The sequence below is a fragment of the Lepisosteus platostomus genome, chromosome 17 (genome assembly GCF_059453375.1).
Source record: "Lepisosteus platostomus isolate fLepPlt1 chromosome 17, fLepPlt1.hap1, whole genome shotgun sequence".
NCBI classification, from domain to species: Eukaryota; Metazoa; Chordata; class Actinopteri; order Semionotiformes; family Lepisosteidae; genus Lepisosteus; species Lepisosteus platostomus.
The window spans coordinates 24,405,687-24,430,983 of NC_142627.1; the positions used below are offsets into that span (position 1 = coordinate 24,405,687).

The 25,297-nt window shown below is 40.4% G+C and overlaps 1 protein-coding gene across 2 annotated transcripts in view; it reads left to right on the forward strand.

Moving 5' to 3' along the window:
- Positions 1–25,297, forward strand: part of prim2 (DNA primase subunit 2) — a 107,550-nt gene that overhangs the window by 69,483 nt on the left and 12,770 nt on the right. For both annotated transcript variants that reach the window (XM_088610531.1, XM_088610532.1), the window contains 3 exons: positions 4,548–4,733; positions 19,576–19,702; positions 20,266–20,348. In XM_088610531.1, coding sequence (XP_088466657.1) covers positions 4,548–4,733; positions 19,576–19,702; positions 20,266–20,348 — 396 coding nt within the window. The remainder of the gene's footprint in view (positions 1–4,547; positions 4,734–19,575; positions 19,703–20,265; positions 20,349–25,297) is intronic.

The following is a 25,297-nucleotide window of genomic DNA, read 5'->3' on the forward strand; positions in this document are numbered from 1 at the left end:
GTGGCAGAGTAGCAAAGCCCTCTACTAAATAAATGGTTTAGAAATGTATCACTGTTTGTGCATTATTTGTTTTAAACAGAATATATTCAGAATTTAGACTTTGGATGTTGATTTATGTTTTTGGCATCATTACAATAAATTGATCATCCGTGACTGACAGTGTGGCTCATGTGATATTCAGTGTTGTGTATGTAGTTGACTCATTAGTGAGGAGCTCATTGGACACAGGGAATAGCACGATTTGAGCTGTTTGTCAAGCCCGGGGAGTGTGAGAGCTCTGGAGCTTCCAGTGGTGACCAGGCACCCTGCTAGTCTGTGACTTTTACACTAGACTCCGGATATGTTTGTTCAATAAAACGTTAGTGGACCTTCTAACACAAAAAATTGTAATTTTCTTTATAATAACTTTGTGAATTATACATTATATTTAAAATTCAAATGTTAATGAACATGTTTAGACTTGGAGAGCTACATTAATTCATTTTTCCTGAGCTTAGGCACTGACAGCTGGAATTTTACATTTGTACATGAGGTTTTAAAAAATGAAGTTTCTTTTTGTACACTTGGCTCCAAAATTATTATTTTGCTGATATTTTCGATGGTATCAGCATATTGAGTCCACATTACAGAGTGGTATGAGACTTGCTCAGCTGCCTATGGGGAACAAAGGCATCAGGGTGTTGTGGTTGTTTCTCATTCCTTTGACATTGACATGTCCCAGATAAAGTACAGTGTCATTAAAGTGTGTTCTCATGATTTCTCTTTAGTGTTTGAATGGATGCTCCTCTAATGACGACAGAGAAACAAATCACTGCACAGTGATTAGCTTTGTGTGCTGCGTGCTCTGTGGTACTAAGTAGTTTAAAATTTTTGTTGGAACTGACAGACTTGTCTTCATGGAAACTCAAGAATAGCAGTAGTTTTGAGTAACACTTGAAAGATTCGGGAACCGTACTGTGAGCCTATGCAGTAAGTATGTAAAGGGCTCCAAGGGCAAATTCCTGGTTACTATACAATAAAAGCAGTTCTTGTTTCTGTGTGTTTAGAGTAAATTCATTTTGTGTTTCTATTGTAGCGATTCTCACAATTCAGCGATGTCTGTCAATGCCATGTGTCAGTCAGTCCTCGCTCGTTTCAGCACAAGGAAACCTACTGCTTGGAGTGTGTGTAGAGGTATGGCCTGGAACAGCAATAAGGAGCTGTAATTCCACAGGGGCATTCGATCTCTTGGAGGCTGGAAACAGTGAAAATATTCTCTAATTGTAAGAGTAAACTTCTTAATGTTTCAAAAGGATTCACCTTGAAGCAAATCTAACACAAAGAGAAATTCCTTATTGTATGTATACCGTTAAAGTACTGAAGACAGTTGTCGCGGTCAGATTCTAATTCTTTTTGTGCTTCTGGTGAATGACCTTCAGATGGATTGTTGGTATTGTATTTAGATCACAAAGCAATATTGATTCAGTAAATGAGTAATTAAATCCCCAATACATTTCGCATATACGTGTGTGAAACCAGGAATTTCACATTTAATATTCATGTCATGTAGGATTATAATTCAGTGCTTTCCAGAACTTCTAAGGCAGTGAAATCTAAACTGGAATTTTCACTATGAGTTCTAAAAATTAAAACTATTCAGTTTTATTTTACGCTTTTGACTTGGATGCATAGTGTCAGGCCTCTTTATTTTGAAGAAGCAGATATATTGGAATATTGTCTGATGTCTTTTGTTGGTGGGGTGTCAGCTGTTGGTTAATTAGGCACACATAAGAGCCATGAACCAAGCCATTTTGCTTGACTTTAGTGTTTTGAATCTGTTGTTAAAAGTGAAAACCAAAAGTTAAAGAAAAAGCCAGCACTTCTGAAACTCATTCAGAACTGCAGCACAGAAATTGAGCTGATCAGATCAACAATTGAAACACACTGAATGAAGATACCTCAGGTATAATTATGAATCAGTAAAAGCCCAAAGGCGACAAAAAAACAACAGAATTACAGTACATACCACATGATGCAACCTTCTCAGCACTAGGAGCAGAAAAGCCAGGATAGAATTTGCTTGAAATTACTAAAATAGGCCAGAGTTTTGCAACACAGTTCTATGGACAGGTGAGACCAGGATACATGTTTACCATTTAAGTGATGTAAAGGTTAATGTGTGGAGAAGGGAACTGCAGATGCTCCAGAGAACAGCATCTCATCTGTGAAGCATGGTGGAGGTCATGTCATGGCCTGGGCATGCCTGGCTGCCTCACTCATCTTTATTCCTCTGGAACAGGCTCGTTTGTTTTTATTGGTGATGACACTAATGTTAGCAACAGCAGAATACATTCAGAAGTTTATAGAAACACTTTGTCATCTTATGTGGCGGATGAAGTCTTTCATTCATATTGGCAGCACCTTACTGTGTGGCATGACAGTAATCCAAAGCACAGTCATTGTAACAAAGTCATTCAGATGGCGGAAGGCAGAACGTCTTGTATTGACCAAGTTAACCTCCAGATTTAAATCCATCTGAGCATACATTTTACACGTTCAGGTGGGGAGCTGCGTCAGCATGCGTAGGCTACAAAGGAACGAGTAATAGGTTTGTTCCATGCTGAAAAAAAGAAGAAAGAAAACATTTCAGCCGTGGGGCCTTCTTCAGGTGTGAGCACCTTCATACATTTTGCCAGCTGAGGATACTGAAGTCTGAACTCCCTAGGAATAGGCAAAAGCCCAAAGCTTCTAAAGCAAATGATGTGCAAGACATCTCCAATGATTATACAAAGGGTTTTGAGAGCTAGATGGTTCTCAAACTTCATGCAGTTGTGTCTTAAATGAATATGCAACCAATAACAGACTCTGAAAGTCCTTAAAGTGAAGTTTTAGTGCTTAGTCACTTGAAATCACTGGGTTGGACTCAAAGTAGGTTGTTGTTCTCTTATTATCAAATGGAATGGAAAAATAAAATACTGTACTTATACTTCATATTAATCTCATGATCACATACAAAGTGCCTTAAACATTAATAGGTTTTGACTTTATTGTACTAATACTATTGGAGAGGACACTATTTAACCTTTAGTGTTGGTCTTTACTTTCAAGTATCCACTACATATCACTGAATTGGCTTTTATACAGCTCTCATTGAAGCTTCAAATCCATTTTTCAGAATTTAAACTTTTATCCCTTCTTCATTGTTTTCCAGCAACCTGTACCTGAGCACTGCTTGACCATGTTGTCCAAGTAAGAGACAGGGTTTCCACAGGGTTTTTATAGTGCGTCTGCCCAGCTATGCAACAGTCCGTGTCAGTCCACTGAGGTCCAGCAAAAGACTTGTCTGAAGGACTATTATGCAATGAATGAATCAGTCTTCACAGGAAGGAGAAATACATGTTTAAATTCCCAGGGTTCTTTGTGGCCTTTAAATTGGTTTTTCAATGAGATAAATAGCTTTGTCAAACTTTGAAGTTTTCATTAACTTTTTACATTTAGGACATTTAAGCTTGACCTGTTTCTTCTCCGTACTACATAATAAGTTTTGTAATTGAAGTGAACACTATAGCCTCGTAATGATCTCTAATGTAGTCCAGCTCATGCCTTGATTGTGTGTGTAACCTGCAGGTGTAGGTGAGCTGGGAGTCCATGTGGGCTGTTGGACATCCTGAGCTGCTCTTATCTTTGTCTCCCATATGCATTCTCTTATCCTGGGGAAAAACATTCATGTACAGTACTGTACATCATGATTGGTCTTCTCTTAAAACAAGACTTTTACTGAATTGCTGTGAAAGGCAGTATAATGGAGAACAGGTGTTTCCTACCATTGTATTATTTAGGAATATTTCATTGATGATTAAGGAAACATGGACTGAATACTTCATATTCCTGTATCACTCTTATTGAATGTCTTCAGGTGGCAACATGACAGGTTTAGCAGAGGCCTAGTTCAGACAGAACCCTTTATTTAGGATTTTGACAGCCCTCCTAAAATAACTCTGAAGGACAAGATGACTGCAGGCTGTTGAATATTTTCCATCTGTGCCCCTGTAAGGCAGATGTTTCTTTTTTGGTGGGTACTGTTAATTGGATTTATGTACAAAAAGATGTTGGCATATTTTTAAAAAAGTCAGTATGTTAAGAGAAGAGGAAGAGAGAAGGAACCCGGCGAGAGGCTGTAAGGAGAGAGTGCGAGAGTCATCACAGACTTGACATGGATCTGTGCATTGTGGTTTATGATGTGAAAAGATATAAAGGAAACCCATTATGGGAGTGCTGGGGATTAGACGTGGCCACCAGAACTTTAAAAAGTTGCTTAGTTCTGCAGACCCACACCAAAGCTTCCTCTGTCAATACGATTGCGTGCCTGCGTGCCTGCGTGCCTGCGTGCCTGCGTGCCTGCGTGCCTGCGTGCCTGCGTGCCTGCGTGCCTGCGTGCCTGGGTGTCTGCATGAGCTTGTGTGTGTGTGGGTGTCTGCGTGAGCTTGTGTGTGTGTGGGTGTGTGTGTGTGTGAGCCCGTGGTCTGGAGAGCTTGTGCCTGACCGCGACTCTCCCTCCTGCTCCCCAGATGTCCACCAGCTCGTTCCCGCTGTGCATGCGCCATCTGCACAGGGCCCTGCGAGAGCAGCACCACCTGCGGCACGGTGGCCGCATGCAGTACGGCCTCTTCCTCAAGGGCATCGGGCTGACGCTGGAGCAGGCCCTGCAGTTCTGGAGGGCGGAGTTCATCAAGGGCAAAGTGGACGCCGACAAGGTAACCTCGAGTGACACTGGCTTCCAGTGGTGAGGAGGGACGTAACTGTGCCGTTTCCACTATACAGTGGAACTGAATGTAAATACAGTGCCGTGAAAAAGTATTGTCTGATTTCCTGCGTTGCTCCATGTTTTTCACAGTGAATGTTATCAGGTCTTCAACCAAAACCTAATATTAGATAACGGGGACCCTGGGTGAACAGATAATACCACTTTTTGATGCTTATTTTTAAAGAAAGTTACCCAACACCCAGCGCCCCGTGTGAAAAAGTGATTGCCCCCTTAGTCTCACTAACTGGTTAGGCCACCTTTAGAAGGAATGACTGCAACCAGACGTTTCCTGTAGTTATCGATCAGTCTCTCACTGCGCTGTGGGGGATTTTGGCTGCTCCTCCATGCAGAACTGCTTCAGCTCAGTGACATTTGTGGGTTTTCGAGCATGCACTGTTAGTTTCAACATCTCTGGTCTGTGACTAGGCCATTCCAAAACTCTAAATTTCTTGTCCTTCAACCATGCTGATGTCGACTTGCTTGTGCGATTCGGATCGTTGTCTTGCTGCCTGACCCAGCTGCCCGGGATTCTCCTGTAATTCTCTAGTCCGGAGCAGAATTCACTGCTGCAGCAGAGCATCCCCCAGCCATGCTGGAGCGCTGGTATGAGGGTCTCACTGTGGAATACATGCCCGTGTCAGCCAGAGGGGGCGTGGGCAACAATGTTTTCCACACCTGAAGGTTGCATGTTTGATTATCTAGCACACCGAAACACATGAAAGAAGCACCCAACTTTGGTGTCATTTTTTCTCTCAAACCCTCCCCTATATATCGTTACAACACACAAAGAGATCTGACCAAATTCACTGTGAAAAATGTGCAAATATGCAGAAAACAGAGGGGAAATATTTTTTCCAGCACTGTAAAAATTATATTTTTAGGGATACGATTTACTGTTTTACGTATTTTTTTGCCATTTACAAAATTGCAGGCCAAGGATGTGTTTCTTTTGCATTTCAAGGTAAAACCTGCATTTTGTGGGATTATACATTAAACTCGTATCATAGGGAGAAGTTAAGACCAGATCCTTAACAGATGGTGCTGCAGGATACTTTGAGATCTGTTCTTACTGAAAAGAGCAATAGCTTTTTCATATTTACTATCACAAGTGCTAGAAAGTGCCTTTCCCCTGAAGACCTTGCTTTTTATGTGGCTTAGCACACTTGACATTTGTGTTTGTTGCTTCCCACAAATTGATTTAAAATGAGTGCTTTCATACAGTGGATACACCTTCAACTTTGGCAATTAAATGGACTCCTGAGAGATTTTCTAATACAAAAATTGACATGCAATTAAAAATGTAGGTGAAGTTTAGATTGATATCTAGGTTTTCTGATTCTGAAGATGGTAAAAGGCTGTTGTGTTTTTTATATTGGTAAAATATTGTAGTTTTTATAGTTTTGAGCTAGAATGTTTTGCTTCAATATTTGTGGCATTTTTTAATCTGTGAAAAAATAACCTGTACACTGAAGTCATCATAAAAAATAAGTTCCATTTATACAATAATCAAGTTATCAAAATTCCATATATCCACAACTGCACTCATTACAAGTAAGGCTGAATTTGTATTCTGCAAAGTATTTTATAAACTACATTCTTTGAAATAAATTACTTTCAGTTATAACGGGAGTTTATATTTATTCCTCCAGGGACCACATTGTTTTTTGTGTGAATTTTGAATGTCATATGTATATTGATTTTTAGAATTCTCAGTATCTCCTTGTTCTTAATTTTACAGTTTGAAAGAATGCAGTGCTTTTCTGATTTTCATGTCTATGGTACATTTAACAAGAAAATTAGATTTCTATCACCAGCTGTGCTCCTTTTTGTGTTTTGCAAATGTTTATTCCCAAATGGTTGTCATTAAAAACCCTTGATGAAGTTTCCTGTCTTCACACAAAGTGAGATGTCTGACTTTGAATTGAAATAGGCCCATGATATTTTTTTCACCTGGCAGTTGAGTTTGAGTGTAACTTCTTTTTGGAGAAGCTTTTTGAATGTTGAAGCAGTGCTGACAATTATTTTGGAATTAAAAAAAATTGCAGTAAGTCCAATTTAAACCAAAAGTGTGTTTGGGTCAAACCCAGTGCTGAATTCACATCAGTACTCATAGCAGGCAGACTGTGTGGAAAAAACCCAACCAGTATGCTAAAGACAGTTATCACTAAGCAGATTAACACCGAATTAGAAACATTAACTGTTCTGTTGATGCCTGTATCTTCTGTCTTTTTTATAGTAACTAACATAATCAGACCTCTCTTATCTGATTTGTTTTGAATCTGCGATGATTATAAAATGAGAAAAATGCCAAATCAAAATGATGTGTGATTGGGTATAATCCCTATGTGTGTGCGTGTCCATTAATGTTATTTGTTCCCAGTGCAGGAGAGAACTGGGCCTCACCCCCTCCCCACTCACTACCCCACTGCACTTCTTGTGGTGTTGCATGGGCGCTTCGGCGCAGCCCTCACCGGCCTGCCTGTGTAGTCAGTGCCATCTTTTCTTCAGGCCAACACGATCTGTAGCTCTCCGCTTGATCCACCGAGCCTTGTGGGCCCTGAGCTGGGTCCTCCTGTCTTCCTGGAAGAACACACTCTTCTCAACCGCTGTCCAGCGAGACAGCTGGGACGAGGAGCGTAGCCGAGTCGCGTTCACTCCCGAAAAGGATTACTAATATACAGATGGGGGTGCGTCAGTCCTGGGGGATTCGCAGGCGTGCTGCAAAGGATGTATTAACAATTGAAGGATCCATTTATTACACTGTAGGAGAAACATAATTCATTTACAGTCTTGTTTTGTTCATTTGTGTTTGTAGTGTAATGCGTTTCTGCAACTGAATAATGCATGAATGTTTCGGATCACAATTTGGTTATGAGGCCCCAGTTGAATGTTTTGTTGTGTGTTGTTTTTCAGTAATCTAGAAGTCTTATTTATTCATAGTTCTTTAAAGTTTATTTACAGCAGCTGCAGAAGGAATTTGTAGAATAAGTGTACGGTGGTAGAGTTTATTGTAGATGGTATGAGAAAGGAGCGAGGTTTGAAACCATTAAGGTTTAGCTAATCCAAAGCCACAATGAACAGTTTTATTGTTTAGTCTGAGTTGTACAGTTTGTGCTTTATACACAAATTTATATTTTTTGTGCACCTGATGCGCAATTAAGATGGATTTTGGGATCAAGCTTTAGTGCACAGTTCTGTAAATCAGGTGATATTGTGAACAGGGAATCAGTGGAGGAACAACGGACATAGATTTCAAGTGAGATAGTTCATCAACTGGAATCATTAAGGTGGTCAACCGAACAGCGCCTAGTTAGCTATCTAGCCTTTAAAGGTGCTATATAAAATAAAGCTCATTATCTTACTTTACAAATGCCAGTATTTCAGACTGTGCTCCTATTAAGACTCAAATGTGTTTAGTTTCTTACTGGTATAACCATGTTGGTGAGTGCGCATCTGAGGTGTTGAAGATCCTATTCATAAAGGACGAGTCTGTAAAACGTCTTGGGAACCTGTGGAATTTAAAATGGGATATGCGGTGAAAGGAGTAAAATAATGTAAATTGACTTACTGCTGAAGGGTGTACCTTGGGTAATATAAACATGAAAAGCTAACTTACTTAAGCCTCATTTCACTGTTCCTTTTTAGTCATTCAGACGATGTACCCTCAAGCCTACAGACACAAAAGGGACAAATTACTATAATAATAAAACAAGACAGAGCCTCTGTCTCTTAAATGCTGCCTTCCCCTTCCACATCCCTCCGTGCTAGACTCCGTGATCGCTAAGCAGACATAAGAGTAGTAACCATGCAGATGGGGAGGAAAGAAGGGAATAAAATGGGTTAGCTTCCCATCTGACGCCTTTCCTCCGGCATCATCGCCTGTCAGATGTAATAGTATTTTTCTTTCTAACAAGTGCCTGAAAGCTGTTCTGGTGCTGGAGGGGCACCTCCCCCTTCTCTCCCAGCCCTGTTGTGTTGCCGCTGTCCTGACGCCGGCGCCCGTGAGGACCAGAGCACAGGCGGCGCTCTCCGCGTGTCTGTCCGGCGGTGCGGCGGCCGGGCCTGGGGGGGGGGGGACGTGGCAGCCCACTGATTAACCCTTTCACCTTGGGACACTGAAGCAGGCATCCTTCCTTCAGCACAAAAACCCATTACAGCTGCGTGACAGTAAACAGCTGGGTGATGATGTGTGCGGACTGCTGTGTGGAACTGCAAGATGTGATTGTGGTGTGATGAATGGCTTGTCAGAGGCTGTCATTTAGGCTTCTTACTGACTACGCTGACAAAGTGAAGAGGGTGTGTTTTATGGCTTTTATTTGAAGCCTGATGAAGGCTGCATAGAGAATTTTCTTCTGTCTTTTCCTAGGCTCTGAGTGGTGCCATTGTAAGTTCCCTCACAGGTATTTAAGAACAGTAATAATGGATTTCTGTAAAAAAAACGAGATCACTGTTAAATTCCCCGCTTGTTGTCCATAATTGTATCTTTTAAAATATGCAGCAGTTAAAGTTTAAGTGTGTCACAGAATCACAGAAATTGGGTCCATCCTGTGTTTTTAAAAATGAAATCGGAAAATTCCATTTTTTCCAGCTGTAGCTCCTTTGTGAATGTCTTTTTTGGGGAAGACCAGTGCACATTAGCGCCAGTGAAGGAGGAAAGCAAACCCTGATTTGATTGTTTGCAGAAACAGATTTATCACGAAGGTTGATTGTGACTGGAAATGAAAAACTTAAAAGGGGGATGGGTGGGCTGGCTTTCAATGAAGCTCGGCTCCAGGCTTCATTTTATTCAACTGTTCCCTGAGACAGCCAGTCCCCTTGTTAAGATCACTAAAAAGACTGATAAAAGAATCATTTTATGGATACCACTGATTGAACTTGATAGATCTTTAAACATTGTGCCTGCATATCATCTGTTTTCTGTTGCTGCTAGAAAATTTGAAGAGCACTGCAGATTTCCTAAATATATCACACACACTGGTAGAAAGTGAAAAGTAATTCTAACTGAAGCAATCTGTATGCATAAGATTATGGGAAGCAGGTTTCTCTGCATTTCATACTGGTATTAAGCCTGCGTTGCAGACTGTAAGATAACAAGGGTGTTGGGTGGTGTCAGGTTTGAGAGAGTGGCTGCACTTGAGTTGCATAATCATGCTTTTCAAGGGTAACCTTGCCGGCTGCGAGTGCAGGGCAGAGCCCTGTTCATTTACAGACACTCGTCTGGGATGCAAGCAAGGGGCCAAGGATCTTAGTGTGATGTATTTATCATGACTGAGACCCAGAGCTGTGTGCATCAGCGTAGCGCTCCCATCAGTATTCCAGGAGCATATGATGAGATATGGAGAGAGAGAGATAGAGCCGTATAAAACAATGTATAAACACTTGTTAGACAGATTGTGTAGACGGCTCGGTGATTTGCAAATCTTGGTCAATAAGCTTCAAGTCTTTATGAACACTGAGTGTGAACATGGATTTATTGATATGCTGCACTTATTAGACCTTTTTATTTTTTATGATTTGCGACTTGATCCCGTTAATTCAGTTTCTGGGAAATATCGTGTAGTCAGACACGGGTCACTTTGTGTTTACCATCAGCGGTTGTTTTCCTTTCCAGGAAGTCGTGTGGGCAATGTAAATGTTTATAAAATGGGGTGATTAACTTCGGCGCTTGTTGATAGTCCCATGCTTTTGTGAATCTGACAAAAGTATTTTAGTTTCACTTTTAGAAAAGAGATCATCACATTGTTACTGTGCCAGAAAAATAAAATGTCACCTCTCCTAAATCCATTCCCTTATGTAGTCACTTCAGTCTTTCTCATTTGCAGTACAGATGTTACGTATTAAAATCTTATCAGCTCCCATTTCCCATGAAATCAAGGGGAACTTGAACAGCAGTTCACTGCTCAGGTGTCTGGCTTCAGATGAAAATTTAACGACAACAAATTAGCCTCGTTGTGTCCAATCGAGAAGGGATCAACTGAGTCAATTAATACTCCTGTTCCTGTTGGTTTTAGACTCCATCCATTTTCTAACAGCTTTCTCCAGCACGGGATCATGGGGGAGTTAGAGCCTATCCCAGCAAGCAGCGGCCACAAGGTGGGCTACATCCTGGGTAGGACACCAGTCCATCACAGGGCAGACACAGACACACAACCCGGAGTCAGTTTTCCCAGAAAAATCCACCAGTACTCCCTTTGAAGCTAAATGGGAGAGTGAACATTTAGTTTGATCGGGTTTGTTCATCACGCATGGCATCACAGTGACGCTCTTTTGCTTGAGTTATTCCTAAGTTGAAATATTTGCACTTGGAAGCATTTGACATGACATAATTTGTTAAGCGTTTATTTGAAATGTGACCAAAATGCAGTTTTAAGGAAATCAGAAAACAGCAAGTACTTTTAAAGGGTTTCAAAGAAGTCACTACCTACTTATTTTGGCAGTGTGAACAAACTTGAACATAATCTTGAGTTGAAAGTGCCACAGCAGAACATAAGGTAACAAATAACAGGAATCCATTTGATCCACCAAATCCATTTGCTAGTAAACAGCTGATTGATCCAAGCATGTAATGTAGCTGTTTCTTGATAGAAATCACATTACTGGCTTCAACAGCACACTTTGACATTTTACTTAAGAGCATTCTTTTTATTGCAGTGAATTTTCATCAGTGCTGGGAAGCACTGAAGGGAATTTTACTGGACACAGCTCGTCCAACTTTCAGTTTTTTGATTGTAGTCTTGATTGTTGAACACTGTGATGGTGACACCCTGAAGACTTAAATTCAGTTCGTTCAAAAAAATGTATGCTGTCTTCTTCATGCGATCAAGATGACAACTCAAAACCTTGCAGATTTAACATTTCAACAACCAGCACACCTTCATGTGCAGGAGAGTGTCTCATGATCTCTTCCCGCTTTGTTGCACAGTGTTGTAAAAATCTTTGAATTGAGCAGGCGAGCTTTAATGAAGTTGAATATTTTCATAGAATCAATAGAGTTTTCCTCAAATATTTTTAGAGGCAAGAGTCTCTCGATGAACACAACAGTGTACCCAGGAAGCCAGTGGAGCAACATTCTTGTTTAGAGCTACTTGTTTATAAGTATAAGCATCATAATTATAAATTTATAACTGCTTTCCCTGTCTTCGAAACAGCCCTGTTGGTACAAATTGCCACAGCATGCCCTGTCGATTCCGTTGGCTTTTGTGAAAATGTCAATTATATTATATATATTGTATATTATATATTATTATAGATATTATATTTTCCCCTGTTGTGCGGGTGGGAAGGGGCAAAAAAACTCACATTCTGTCCCCTCAAATAAGTTATGAACGTAGAACAAAAGATACGCCAGATTTGCAGCATCTGTCAACTTGTCCATTTGCGGCGAGTTCTTGCAAAATTAAAATCACAGGGCGCTTCTTTACAACACAAGTACTCTGCCACGGGCATTTAACAGTGTTGAACAGAGCTGAAACCTAGAGTACTAAAGGAAGCTAACAAAGGCTATTGTCTCGAGCGAACCCAGCCTTCTTTTCAATCTCTTTAGTCTCTCTCCCCTTAACCACACACGCTATATGCTGTAGTACATCATGTGATGGTACAGGGGTACATAGGTTGTATGCCAATCTGGTGATTCACGATGGTTATCTGCGCTGAACCCCTGCGAATGTCCAGACCCAACTGTGCTTAAAATCTTTCTTTAACACATTTGCTTTTCTTGTTGCACAGCTCAGTCTTCAGTGCGTTTCTGACCTGGTGCTCGTGGAAATGAATCCCATTTTAAAGAACAAAAAGGACAACCTCCCCATAGCAAGCAAAGGCCTGAATACAGTATACTTCCAAGAGACAAAGGAGATGCTGTGCGATGCCCTTGCAACGACTCGGAGGGGAAAAAAAAATATTTCTTTTACCCTCTGGAGAACGAGCAGGGAAAGTGCGTTTCTGTTAAAAATGTGCTGCCGATCCAATGTCAAATAAGGCAGGAGGCGCCTGGTGGCTGTTGCCCTGCGAGAGTGTTGGCGCGGCGGTTTTAATTTGCCTAGTTATTCCGCACCAGCTGCCTTCTTAATTAGAACACTGCCACTGGAGAGCCACAGCCGCGGCCCACAATTCCCCTCTCCCGGGTGGAAGAGCAACTGTGGTTCATCCGCTTTCACTGCTCTTCAGCTGCGGCATGTGTACAGTACCACACACACACACACACACACACACACACACACACACACACACACACACACACACACACACACACACACACACAGAGTGTTCTGAGCACCCAAAGGAACTCTTTCGTGCAATGACAACAAATCCACAAAGTGTTTGGGGAAAAACGACAAACTTTTCTTTGCTGGTGCACTGACATTGTTGTGTGAATTCATTATGCTGGTTGACATTCATCATCAACAGGGCTGATCGGGGGTGGGGGGATCTATTGGAAGGTCTCAGACGGGTATCGTGTCTGACTGCTGCTGGAAACAGTGGCCGCACGGGCTGTACCTGTTCCCCGGCGTGTGGGTGTTTGTCCAGGTGTGGGGTTGTGCTGCAGTCTTCTTGCGGAGCAAGTTCAGGTCTCTGAGCCCCAGCTCACATGTACCCCCAGAGGATGGGTGGTGCTCAAACATGGCGAAGAAGCTATCCGTGATGTAACTGTCACAGGGAAGCTGGAGGTATCCGAATAGCACGAGGGCGTGCGTTGTCCCGCATGAATCTGTCGGGGCGAGCTCACGAAAAGGGCAGGACGTGCTGTCCGAGGACGTGACCAGTGCATCTCCGTGCAGAGATTCGATCAGGGTGAAACCCGATCAAAAAAACAACGAACGTTTTCTGACAGTAGTCAAATGGCAAATGGCTTTCACCATAACTTAACATTTCAAGTTGAAATGAATGACATTAGGAATATATTACCATTTTATTAATAATTTCATCCTGCACATCCTTACAGCTTTACTGTATTGATCAGCTTGGTGAAATTGTCTTAATCTCCTCAGCAATGCTCATCTGTTCTCATCTGTTGTTCCACCCTTGCGGTAATCTCATTACTGAGATAATTTGGACCAAAATAGTATATTTACCAATTAACAATACTGTCTACTAACCGTTAATTAAGTCTTGTGTGACTGAAGTCACTACATGGCACCTACAGTACTTTTAAGGCTTTAATAAATCCAGTGTTTTATGTTTCACTGTTTATTACAGAATTAAGTGAAAGCAGCATTCCCAAAGAAAAAGTAAATATTGGTGATGTATTTAAAATTTTGACTAGTGGTGCATTTAATTTTTTTTTTTATTTGGTTTGTTCATTATCTGAAAACTACCAGAATGAGATATAATTGAGTTTAGATTTAATCATCTTGTCTTGGTGTGTTTTACGGTGGTGTTCCACGATCACTCAGCAGCCTACTGCCCATTCCGAAATGCCAGAGGCCTTATGGGGTAAAATATTGTTGCTTCAATACATTATAAGATCTTATGAAAGGTTACCAGTGAGAAGAAACCATGTGGCCCATCTAGCTCATTTTGATGTTACAAGCTTAGCAGTCTGAGGATCTTGTTCAGCTGTTTCTCGAATGCAAAGATGCTATTGAAAAAATGTTGATACATTACTGTCAGTATTTAGTGGACAGTCCTCTAGCTCTCAGTAAATAAAAGCCTGTAGGTCACACCGCTGTGTTGCAGAAGCAGCCAGGACTGTTTGCAGGGGGACACTGAATGCGTTTGCAGGGGGACACATCCTAGTACTAACTGCCCAGTCAAGAACTACAGATAAAAAATCAGTTTCACTTCAGTGAGGAGGGTGATTCATTTAGACTTGTTCAGCTTTTCTTAATTTTAGCAGCTCTGTCAGTACACTAGGGAGGAAGTGATCCCATATCCTTTTGTCACAATAATTATAAACTTTACCAGTTTGGGGGCTATAGAAGTCTGTATTAGGAGTTTCAGCAGCTCTAGAGAAATAAGATTTATTCATCTGGAAACTCAAAACATATCAGTAATATCCTTTAAAAAGCAGACATTTTTGGGGGTAAGTAGAAAAAAGTTGTAGACAAGCCACTATAATTTTAAAGCAGCACTAATGGTTTAGGGATTTCAAGGGTATTTAACAGGAATTATTTTTTCTAAAAACACCTAAACATTTATACAGTTAATTAGTGCAGGGAATATTTTGAGAAAATGTCTGATGCAGTTCTTATTTATGCAAACTATATTTTTATTTATTCTACTTTTAAATGCTTGTTTTGGCGATTCCTCAACATATGGATTCATACAAAACAAAAAAGTCATTTGCTATTATTGTCAATCCAAGCTGACAGAGTGGTCATCTAAATACTGAAAATAGGCCTTTTATTTATATTATGAAGATTTAACAATAGATTATGCCTGCACCGTCTCTCTTAGCTCAGATATGCATCTTTGATGTCCTTCTATAGATGTGGTGGAATCCAGTCTTTCCTTCATTCGTTGAAACTGTTTTTGTTAAAACCAAGCTCAGTCTAAATGCATCTCTGTCGAGAAATAACACTGCTGTGCTGTAAAGTGCACAATTCAGCTGATTAATGTTCTTTGGATCAGACTAGTCATACACACTTGGTGCATCGTCTTGGTACTACTCCACATGTACTATACAAGTGCCAACTTGTAAACAAAAACTGCAGAAAAGGGAAGGTGGATATTATGAAAGTGAAAGGATCCATAAGAATGCTCAATTTAAAGAGATCAGCACATTGTCAGAGACAAGCACCTGAGAATGTGTCCATTTGTCTTCTTGTGTGATCATGATTAATACCTCAGCAGTGACAGGAAGCACACTGCTTTCTGAAATCCATAGCAACTGTTCATTAGCATAGTGAAAGCAGCAAGGGTGAGGTTTGTAGCATAGCTGTGGATATTAGCTGTGTGGTTCCTTTCTGAGGAAGATGCAGGAACATTTCACTGTAAAATCTACAAGGACATCTTCTGAACATGGAATAGGCTTTTTTAGGTTGTCTTATAAGCAAAAGAAAAAAATATGATTTATTAATAATGGACTAATAAATTGACGTATTTAGGAAAGTTTGGATCTGGTGGTTATTCTAAGGTTTTATCTTGCAATATACAGAACTGCTCTTTTTCAGAGAATGAATCTCAGAATCCAAGCATGAGAAAAAGTGTCCTGTTATCTAGAATTACTGTTGAGGTCGAAACTGAAATAGCCTGGTCAAGAGGCAGGAGATTTGGAAAGACCATCTATACATGTATATATGTAAAACTACTGTAGAGACTCAAAGTCCTTGCCTTTTGTCCTTCTCCCCATGTGGACCCCAGCTTTTTTCTAAACTTTACATTTTTTTAGGTGAAAAGATACGTAGACATAATGATTAGTATATTTATGATGCGTCTTGTCATTTAAGTCCAACAAGTTAATTAAATTCGGTGACCAAGGTACAAAAGTGTTACATGACATGGTAAAAGGTATGATACATTTCAGGGGAAAGCGTTGAAAAAAGTCAGATGTGAAGCCAAGCTGAGATGTCAATATAGCACTTAAGATGATAAGATAAGAGGACACATTATATGTGAAATTGATTATGATGCAGTTAGCAGTTAAGATTTCATTTTCCTTGTAATATAGTTTGAATGAAATATTCCAGATCAACAGCATAAGGTGAGAATCTCTCTCTGTAAGAATAGAACTAGGTGTGGTGGACTAAAGAATGAAGAAAGACGGAAGTGTGGTACAGCATACTTCAAAGAATGAATTAGTGCAGTATTGTGAGAAAAGGCCGAGCAATGTAAACAGTGCTCTTGTGCTTGTAATTCTTGTCTAAGAACGGGCCTTTACGATTGGGTATAAACAACATTGATTTTTGTGTAACACAGCTTATTAAATGTCTCATAAAGACATACGATTTAAATGAATAAATAAAATAGAAATGTTGGTTTCTGTTCTGTGTAATATATTCATTTAACTTGTGGGCAATCATTTCAGGACAACAATGTCAATACTCTTTACAATGTGAGACACCGTGCGATCTCCCCCTTCATATGGTGTGGCACTGTGCATGACAGAACTACACAGTACAACAAGACGTGCAGGTGTGATCCCCTGTGAACCCCTCCACTGGACACGCACACAGCATGTGAACCTCTTGTTGGAGATAGATGTTCTGGGCGTTTCTTTATATGGAGGGTTAACAAGACTGGGGCAGGGATTCAAGCAGAGCTTCACCTGCCCGCCAGCTGCAACACTGGAACCCAGGACTTCCGTGGGTTCAGTGGATCCGGAGGAGCCCAGCAGCCTCGAGTCTGCCCTCCGGGCAGAGTGGGTCACCTGTTTCTCAGACTGAAACATGAAATGCCTTTTAAAGTGGTGAGGGGACTTTTTATTGAAGAGATACCGGGGGCAAATGTCCACCTCTGTTCTTTGGTGTTGATTGTAAAGCTGGTAGACCAGGGGGTACAGTGACTTCAAAGCAGCAGTAGCAAGTGGCCCAATATGGAGGAATCAGGTGAAATATTGGAACATTGAAAGGCTGATATGGTATTTCACTTGGCATCCTGGCGAACACAGACCAGAACATTCACTGCTGTCCATTGCATCATACCGAGAATAGTTCTTCCTGACCTTGAGCTTTCACAGAAAATTGTAAGCAAAGTCTGACTAAAAACTATGTTGAATCGTTTCCAACCTGGTCCCGGCGTATGATCGTGTAATTGCTTGGAAAAATGTAAACGAGACGTTATACCTACGCGAAGAGCATAAAGCATATTTTTATGCTAGTTATCCAAACTATTACAGTCCATGTTATTCCCCTGTCACTGCAAGGGCTGTCAACCAGAAAAAAAGCCTGGAAAACATCAAACAAGCTTGAACAGAATTTAAATAATAGCAGCCTATGCGTCTCTCTGTGGAGAAAACGGTATCACACACACATTTCTTCCTTAGGATTCTGCATCTGGTTTAAAAGTACACATTTATTTTCAAAGAGATTGAAATGTGTGTTTGCAATTCCATGCCTATCATGGGTTCTTAGCTTTCTTTTAACTGTATGGTGTATTTTATTGTTAAATCCTATTTTAATTTGATTTTTGAAGCTGTGAAACCTTAAGTACGGAGTTCCGCAGAAGCAATTTACATACATTAAGCAAACAGCAGCTGACATTAATACAGTAATTAGTAGTGTGGTAATAATAGGAGTGTGTAGGAATGTCCGAGACAATCTTGCACATGGCAGGCGTCTGGAGAGCCCAGGATGAGTCTGTCTTCGCTGGCTGGTATGGACTGCAAGTGTCTCTCCATGTGCATTCACCATAACCGTGCCTGGTCAGTATGTTGTCCTTGTTTTTTAACATTTAACCCTGTGGTGGAGCACAGTTTTTAATGCTGTGTAAGACTCTTTTCTGCATACTTGTATTTGGGGAAATATTAGTCATCTGATAGGAGGCGTGTGGATTATAAATGTTCATTACTCAGCTGTGGTATTTTAATCTTCACTCCTTTCACAAAGTATTACTTTAAATACTGTATTTTCTTAAGCATTGCAACAAAGGATACATGATCTAGATTAAAATGTTACTTTTTCTATGTAAACTTTGAAGTATTTTTTTTAACGTAGGACCTATGTGGTGTGTTATATATACATTTTTGTTTGGTATATTTTTTGTACATGAAATACTTATTGTGTCTTGGCAATTCGCATTAGTTACTATGAAATATATAATGAATGACATTTGCACAAAATAAATTGCTGCCCGCACTGCGGAAAGTATCATTAAACACTTTTAATATAGTAGGTTGTGATCTTTAAACTAGAAATTGCTCCTTAAATCCCAAGAACCTCAATATAATTAATTCCTGAGTGGTTAAATATTTTTATGAGTCTTCTTATTGCAGGTTTGCAGCCAGTCACCTTGTGGAGTTCGCAGGTTTTATAGCACCTTTAATGGATTATGAAGAGTACAATCGTGATGAATAATTTCTCCCTCTCCTGCACTAGACAGTTCTGATTTTACCGTCATCTGGAGTCTCTCTCTCCCCTTCTGAACTGTAACCAGGGAGTATTTGTTTAGTAAATTGAGTTCACCATGAAGATTGAATGCACTGACCCCTAGCTAATCTAAACCTTTTAATGGCTTCTTAAATAGGGCTGTATTTTGGGGGGTTGTTGACAGTTTGGGAAGCCACGATGAGGGGTTCAAATGGTCGTCTGCGCTGTCCAGGTCCCCAGAGGATGTTCAGTATCAAAGTGCTGCAGGGTGCTTAAAGCGTTTTATTGTTATAATGATTAATGTTTTCACAGATTGGCATCTACTGTAGCTTCACCGTTCAGTAGTGTCATCTGTGTTATTTTAAGACTTCTGAATTCTTGTCTTTCAGTCCAATAGGAAAGCCAAAATAATGCTCCACTATTTAAAAAAACCCTGCAAAGTTCCTGTTTGGGCTCTTTTTCTCTACGGGTGTTTTTTTATGAGGTGGTTATGGCTTGTCAGAGTCTAGAAAATGCATGGTGTGTACTGTAGGTGAATACAGCTGCTTTATAACACATCTTCAATAATTTGTACATTTTCCTGTCAAACACTTTGAGATGCTGCAGCACGGAGGATGAAGACTGTTAGCAATAAGATTATAGCGTGTTCAATCACAGCGGTACAATATCCATAATCCGGTCACAGCGGTCTCGATTTAGTGACACTCCTACAGCAGGTACTCTCTAATAGCTCTATATTTCATTGGAGACAACACCCTGACGTGGAGGACATGATATACGACAAGAACTCGGTTTATTTGGCTCTCTCCCTCTCTCTTTCATGCCTTTCAGTTTGACAAGGCGTACGCCTACAGCATCCGGCACATGTTTGGGAAGGAGGGCAAGCGCACGGATTACACCCCCTACAGCTGCATGAAGGTGATTCTGTCGAACCCTCCGAGCCAGGGGGACTACCATGGTGAGTGGTCACACAGGAAAACTGGCCTTTGGAAAGGGTGGGAGGGGGTATGGCACTAGTGCAAGTTTTGTTTTTATTTTAAACACGATTGAAACAAGATTCAGGATACGCCCCAAAGAAGAGTCTGTGTCACAGAATCCACTGGCCAGTGGGATATGACCCCTCGGTTAACCAGGCTTCACACCACAAAGCAGCCTTACACCCATAGCGGCAAACAGCATGGAAAGTGCTGACAGCTTGACTTCTAAAACCCCAAATGAAAGTGTACACCACCCTTCAGTTGGAAAGGGTTGAAACCCATGTACCAGATAAACATAATGATAGCGAAAGGTCATACACGCAGCCTAATTGTTTTTATCATGCGTTTATGAGTAAATGAATAATTCCTTCAGCACCTTTGTTTTGGACTTATTTGGATGTGATACAATTTTGACTGAGGACATACAACTATAAACCCCTCAGGGCAATCAGAGAACTAGGGACAGGCCATTCGTGGCTGTAAAGACAAGGTGTGTTCCTGCAGATCTTCATGTCTTCTCTCCTCTTGCTCTGTGAATCATCAGGGTGCCCATTCCGGCACAGTGACCCGGAGCTCCTGAAGCAGAAGCTGCAGTCGTACAAGATTCCCTCCACTGGAATAAACCAGGCAAGTCTGGGGTCACCCGAGATTTCAGCAGCACTGACAGCTCTTTTCCCACCTGCAGGGGTTACAGTATATGCAAGGGTAGAAAAATGCCACACTGATTTCCAGGGCTTGCAAAAGCTTTAAACGTCATGCTCCTGTTATTAAAGTGTGGGAAAAATCAGTGAAAAGATCATTTTGTTAACACTGTATTTTATTAAACTGCTATGATATTTCTTCAGAATGATAATCAAAGTTCATCTCTCGATAGATTGAGTCATTCAGTGCAAATGACACCCTGGAACAAGATCTTTTAAGAAAATATTCAGTCAGTCTGACTGTATATATGGCTCTAGGGTAGCAAGTCATGCTACCTTAGAAGTAATTCTTGTACTTCATGAGCTGTGGTAGATTTCAACAACTGGAAACTGTTACTTCTCAGGGGCATAGAAGCATAATCCCAGCTCGCAGGACAGAGCCGCCTCAGACTCAATTCAAAACCCAAGGCCAAGATCGTGTAGCACGCATGGAGGAGTACTTTCATATTGAGCAGATGGAAGCAGTGGCGTACTGCAGGGATCGGTTTTAAACCCTGAGTTCTTCGTGATCTCAGTTTCCGGTTTCTGGTTTAGTATGCAAACTGAGTGATCGAAAATGCAAATGATAGAAAGATAAGGGTAGCATCGAGCAGAAGGAGTGCCACCACCAAACTGAAATATAACTTTGACCAACTCATCCCGCAGGAAGTAGGGAGATGCACTGTGCGTATTATTGGGGGATGGTGGCTCTGAGCCACAGGGAGCTGCTCATGAAATGGACTTGCACGTTCGTCAGTTCTGTTTCCTTGTCAATAAAATAGGGTTAAGCAGCAGGAAAAGTGATGCATACATGAAATGGTTGGGTGCACCGCAAAAAACTAGTAAAACCCTGTTTGTGATATTGTTTTGTTTTGATCACAGAATAACAAAAAGGGTAATACTGCCTTAGAATGAGGTCACTCCAGAGCTATAAGAACGATTCCTGGTCTCAGGGGATTGTTTGTGTTCTCACAGGTTAAGTGCAAAGCTAAATCTCTTCAGTCTGGAAGAAAAGAGCTTGAAAAGAGGTTTGATCCTGTTGTATGAAGGGTATAGATAGGGTCAGTCCAGGGCCAGAACACTGGGCTCCTTCTGGAAACAGCTGGATGATGATTTAGATTCACTTAGCTGCTGTACTGTAAAACCAGCACGATGTTCTGAATGCCCTCCTATCTTTCACAATATTTCTTATGCTATTATGTATTTACTGCATGTTAATTGTTAAACAATAAGCCCAATAATGCATTTTTAAATAATGTTATTTCATACAAAAATGTTTTGGATGCCACTGGGATTAATACATTATGCACTCAAAATACATCGAAGTTCTGAAGTCCGAGATGTGTGTTTGTGCTCTGCAGATGTGATTGGATTTCTGTGGTTTCGTCCAGAGTTTCATACCACCAAGAGACTTCCCAGTAATGGTTCAACAGGGATTTTACCATTCTCGATGACTTTGAGTTATTTTGTCTTTGGGTGTGTAAGTAAGAGACATTAAGGGGAAGGGTGTCGGTGTAGCTGGTTCACGAGAGGGGAGGGTATTTTTGGTGTGGCACACAACAGCCTTGTCTGTGAGGGAGGAACTCCTTCTCGCGTCAGGGCTGCGGCACCTGTCCAGTAAGGCTCCGGGAGGCCTGCAGTGTGTGAGACTGGGAATTGTTTCTGAAAGTGCACGAGCCCCCGATTCCTTTACACAGGGGCTGTGAGACCGATTAATTTATCACTGCATGTTCTTGTTTGGGGAATATTAAAAACTCAATGGAAATTGCATGTAAAATATGGATGTAGGATTGAATTACAGTATTGTATTGTTGTACATTATTGAATTATGGTTCTGTTAGACCGAGACTACATCTGGCATCTGAAAGGCTTGTCTTAAAAACGGAGGCCTTGTAAAATAATGGTAGAATCAACAACTTAGTTTTACAGTGTGAAGAGCGTTTTCTTGTTTTTGGTATTGTTGTTCTTCTCTTGTGTTGCATATTGCTGTGATCTCATTCAGAAATCTAAACTTAATTATGCTGCTAATTAAATTGCTATGTTGTAAGAACTGTAAGTGTTCGTAAGGAATTATGAATTTCAGGATGTTAATATAATTGTGTTTCCTTTTAATTGGGCTGTAAAATTCACTGTTCAAAATCTCTCATGCAGTAAATACTTCAAATGCAGTTGAATAATCTATATGTAATGGGAAAAATTAATATTATAAATGGTATGATCATAAATTCAGGTTAGGAACAGAAAACATGTTTAATGACAGTAGTAAGAAAATGGCTCACATCTCCAGCCCATGGGTGGTGATGTCCTATTGCAAAAATATCAGAGCACTGAAGAACAATACAAATAAGATTTTATTTATAAGCACTTTTCCAAACCCAAGAATGCTGCACATAGTGACAAACAAAGAAGTACAATAACAAGTAAAGGAAAAAAACCAAGAGAAATAAAGGGCAATCGGACATACTGTAGACCATGGTGAAAAGGGTGAGTTTTGAGTTTGGATTTAAAGAGAAGACGTCGTCTCTTGAAGAGCTGGGGGAAGGGCCGTCCATAGCAAAGCAGCAGCTGTGGAACGAGCACCGTCACCAGCAGTCTGAGATTTACTCCTGGGTGCAGTGGGGTACAGTGGGGGTACAGTGGGGTACCGAGAGCAAAGGTCCGCAGTCCTTCCAGTCAGGTGACCCTCACGGGAGGGAGTGTAAATGTGGAGGATTCAGAGATGTATGACGGAGCCTTCAAAGTCAGAAACAAGATTTTATATTGAATACGTGACTTTATAGGCAACCCATGTAGAGGTCTTAGTGAAGGAGTGATATTTTGCTAAGGCCTGCAATGGGTTAGTAGTCTAAGCTGCAGAGTTTTAGACATGTTGCAGCTTGTTGAGAAGACAGGGAGCCAATTATGGAGTGAAATTGTCTTTTTTGGGGATAAACTAAGATGCAAAGCTCCTTTTTACAGTACTCCCAGAACAATAGAGTTTCATTATTTTGTAATTCATGATGTATAAACATTAGGAATCAAATGTTGAAAATGTTTAATGTTCTGAAGCATCTAGAAATAATGCAAAATACAATGTTTCAATGCAGAGCTATAACTATACATTTTTTCAGTAAGCATTTAAATAGTAGCAGTGAAAATCTATCATTTGTAATATGTAATTGTCACAAACTTGAAAGTGAGTTTGGGTTTTTACAACAACAAAAAGCAAAAACGGTTCATGACCTGACTTTTAAAAAAGTCCTGATGGAATCCTGTTTTTCATGGCTGCTTTCTGGCCGCGTTACCGTTCTGTCGGATCATTAATTCACAGATTCAGTAATGATCAACCAGGGTTGGCGTGTTAGGTCCATGTCTGGACAGCTGATTGTTTCTCCTGTATGAGTAACTGGAACACGGCTGACAGAAGACACGGGTTGCTCATTCCCGAATCTGTTTGTCTCGTGTTTCATTCTTCCAGTAACCTCATTTAGCCTCCAGAGTGTCTCTGTCCTTTTGCTGATTTTTGCAATGTGTTGTATAAGAGATCTACTGACAAATATTATTTCAGCATTAAATATCCATGTCCTTGTATGCTATCTGATACACAATAGCAAAGCGCTGAGGATTTTAATGATTTGTAAAACGTTTCTTAAAAGCACACTTTCCTCCTAATTGGGGCACAGAGTGATTAAAAAGCAGTAATTACAATAGAAAGGTGACTGTGTTAATTGAAAATAAGCACAGAAAACCAGATGAATCAGTTAATAGTCGGTTAATAGTAATAAAAACCAGATGACTCTGCTGCATGTTAGAGACTCAGCGTTTAATTGAAGTTTTAGGGCTTTACTTAGAAGTGAAGCTCTAAGATTTTAATTCCCTCTTCTTCATGTATGCATTTTTAAAACATGTTGTTTTTTTACTGAACAATATCTAAAAAGCTGGCACTTGAAGACCAGCCCCATGTAAGCAGTGATTCATACTATTAGAAAACTTACATTTGTGTCAAAGAGAAGAAGAAAGGCCAGATATACAGTATAAATACAATCACAATTTAAATGAAGGAACTGAGAGGAAGTGTTAATACGAACTGAATAATACAAGAAAACCCAGAGCCTTTGGTCAATAAAACTCATTCATCTGTTGATCTAGGCTTCCAGGAATCCCATGAAAAAGCGCCTGAAGGATCAATTGATTTTGTTCAGTATGCAGAGTGGTTGCTGTGAGATTCTTGATGATGTAAAATGTGGTATTAAAGCTCCACAGGTACCATTAGGGTTTAATCACAAAACCAGACGCATGTGATTCCTGATCAATAGTTAGAACTTAACGTTGCCTTCGGGTCCAGAGCGCAGCCTACAGAAGAATATTATTTTATGGGCTGTAATGAAAACGTGTATACAAGACCATAACGGTGGCGTGTAGATAGTAAATGATTTCAATGGTATGTAGCCTTTTTATAGCAAAATATGTTTATCGCTGTAAAACCTTGATTGAAATTTAGATGGAGAGCTTGAACGTAAATGTCTTGTCTAGTGCCACAGGCCCTTCAGTGACTGATAGCAATGCACCCAGTTCTGATTCAGGTATCTTGCACAGCATTGTCAATATTGCTGTGCATTGAAGCATTATATTAAGGCCACTCCTATTACCTGACAAAGTCCATCTGTTAATATTATATACATGCTGTGTGTGTCCATATAGTATTTATACATACCGTACATAAAATTGGATTACTTGTGCAAGTTAAACTACAGTATAAAAAAAGAGTGCTGGGCAAAGTATTTTGGTATTTTTACACAGCTACTGGACTGGTAGTTTTAGAAAGCAACTCCCCAAAAAAACCCTGCCATTTCTCAAATTAAATCCATCATGTCCCGTTCTCCTTTAGTAGTGCTTTCAGAGCCCCAAGTGTGAAAC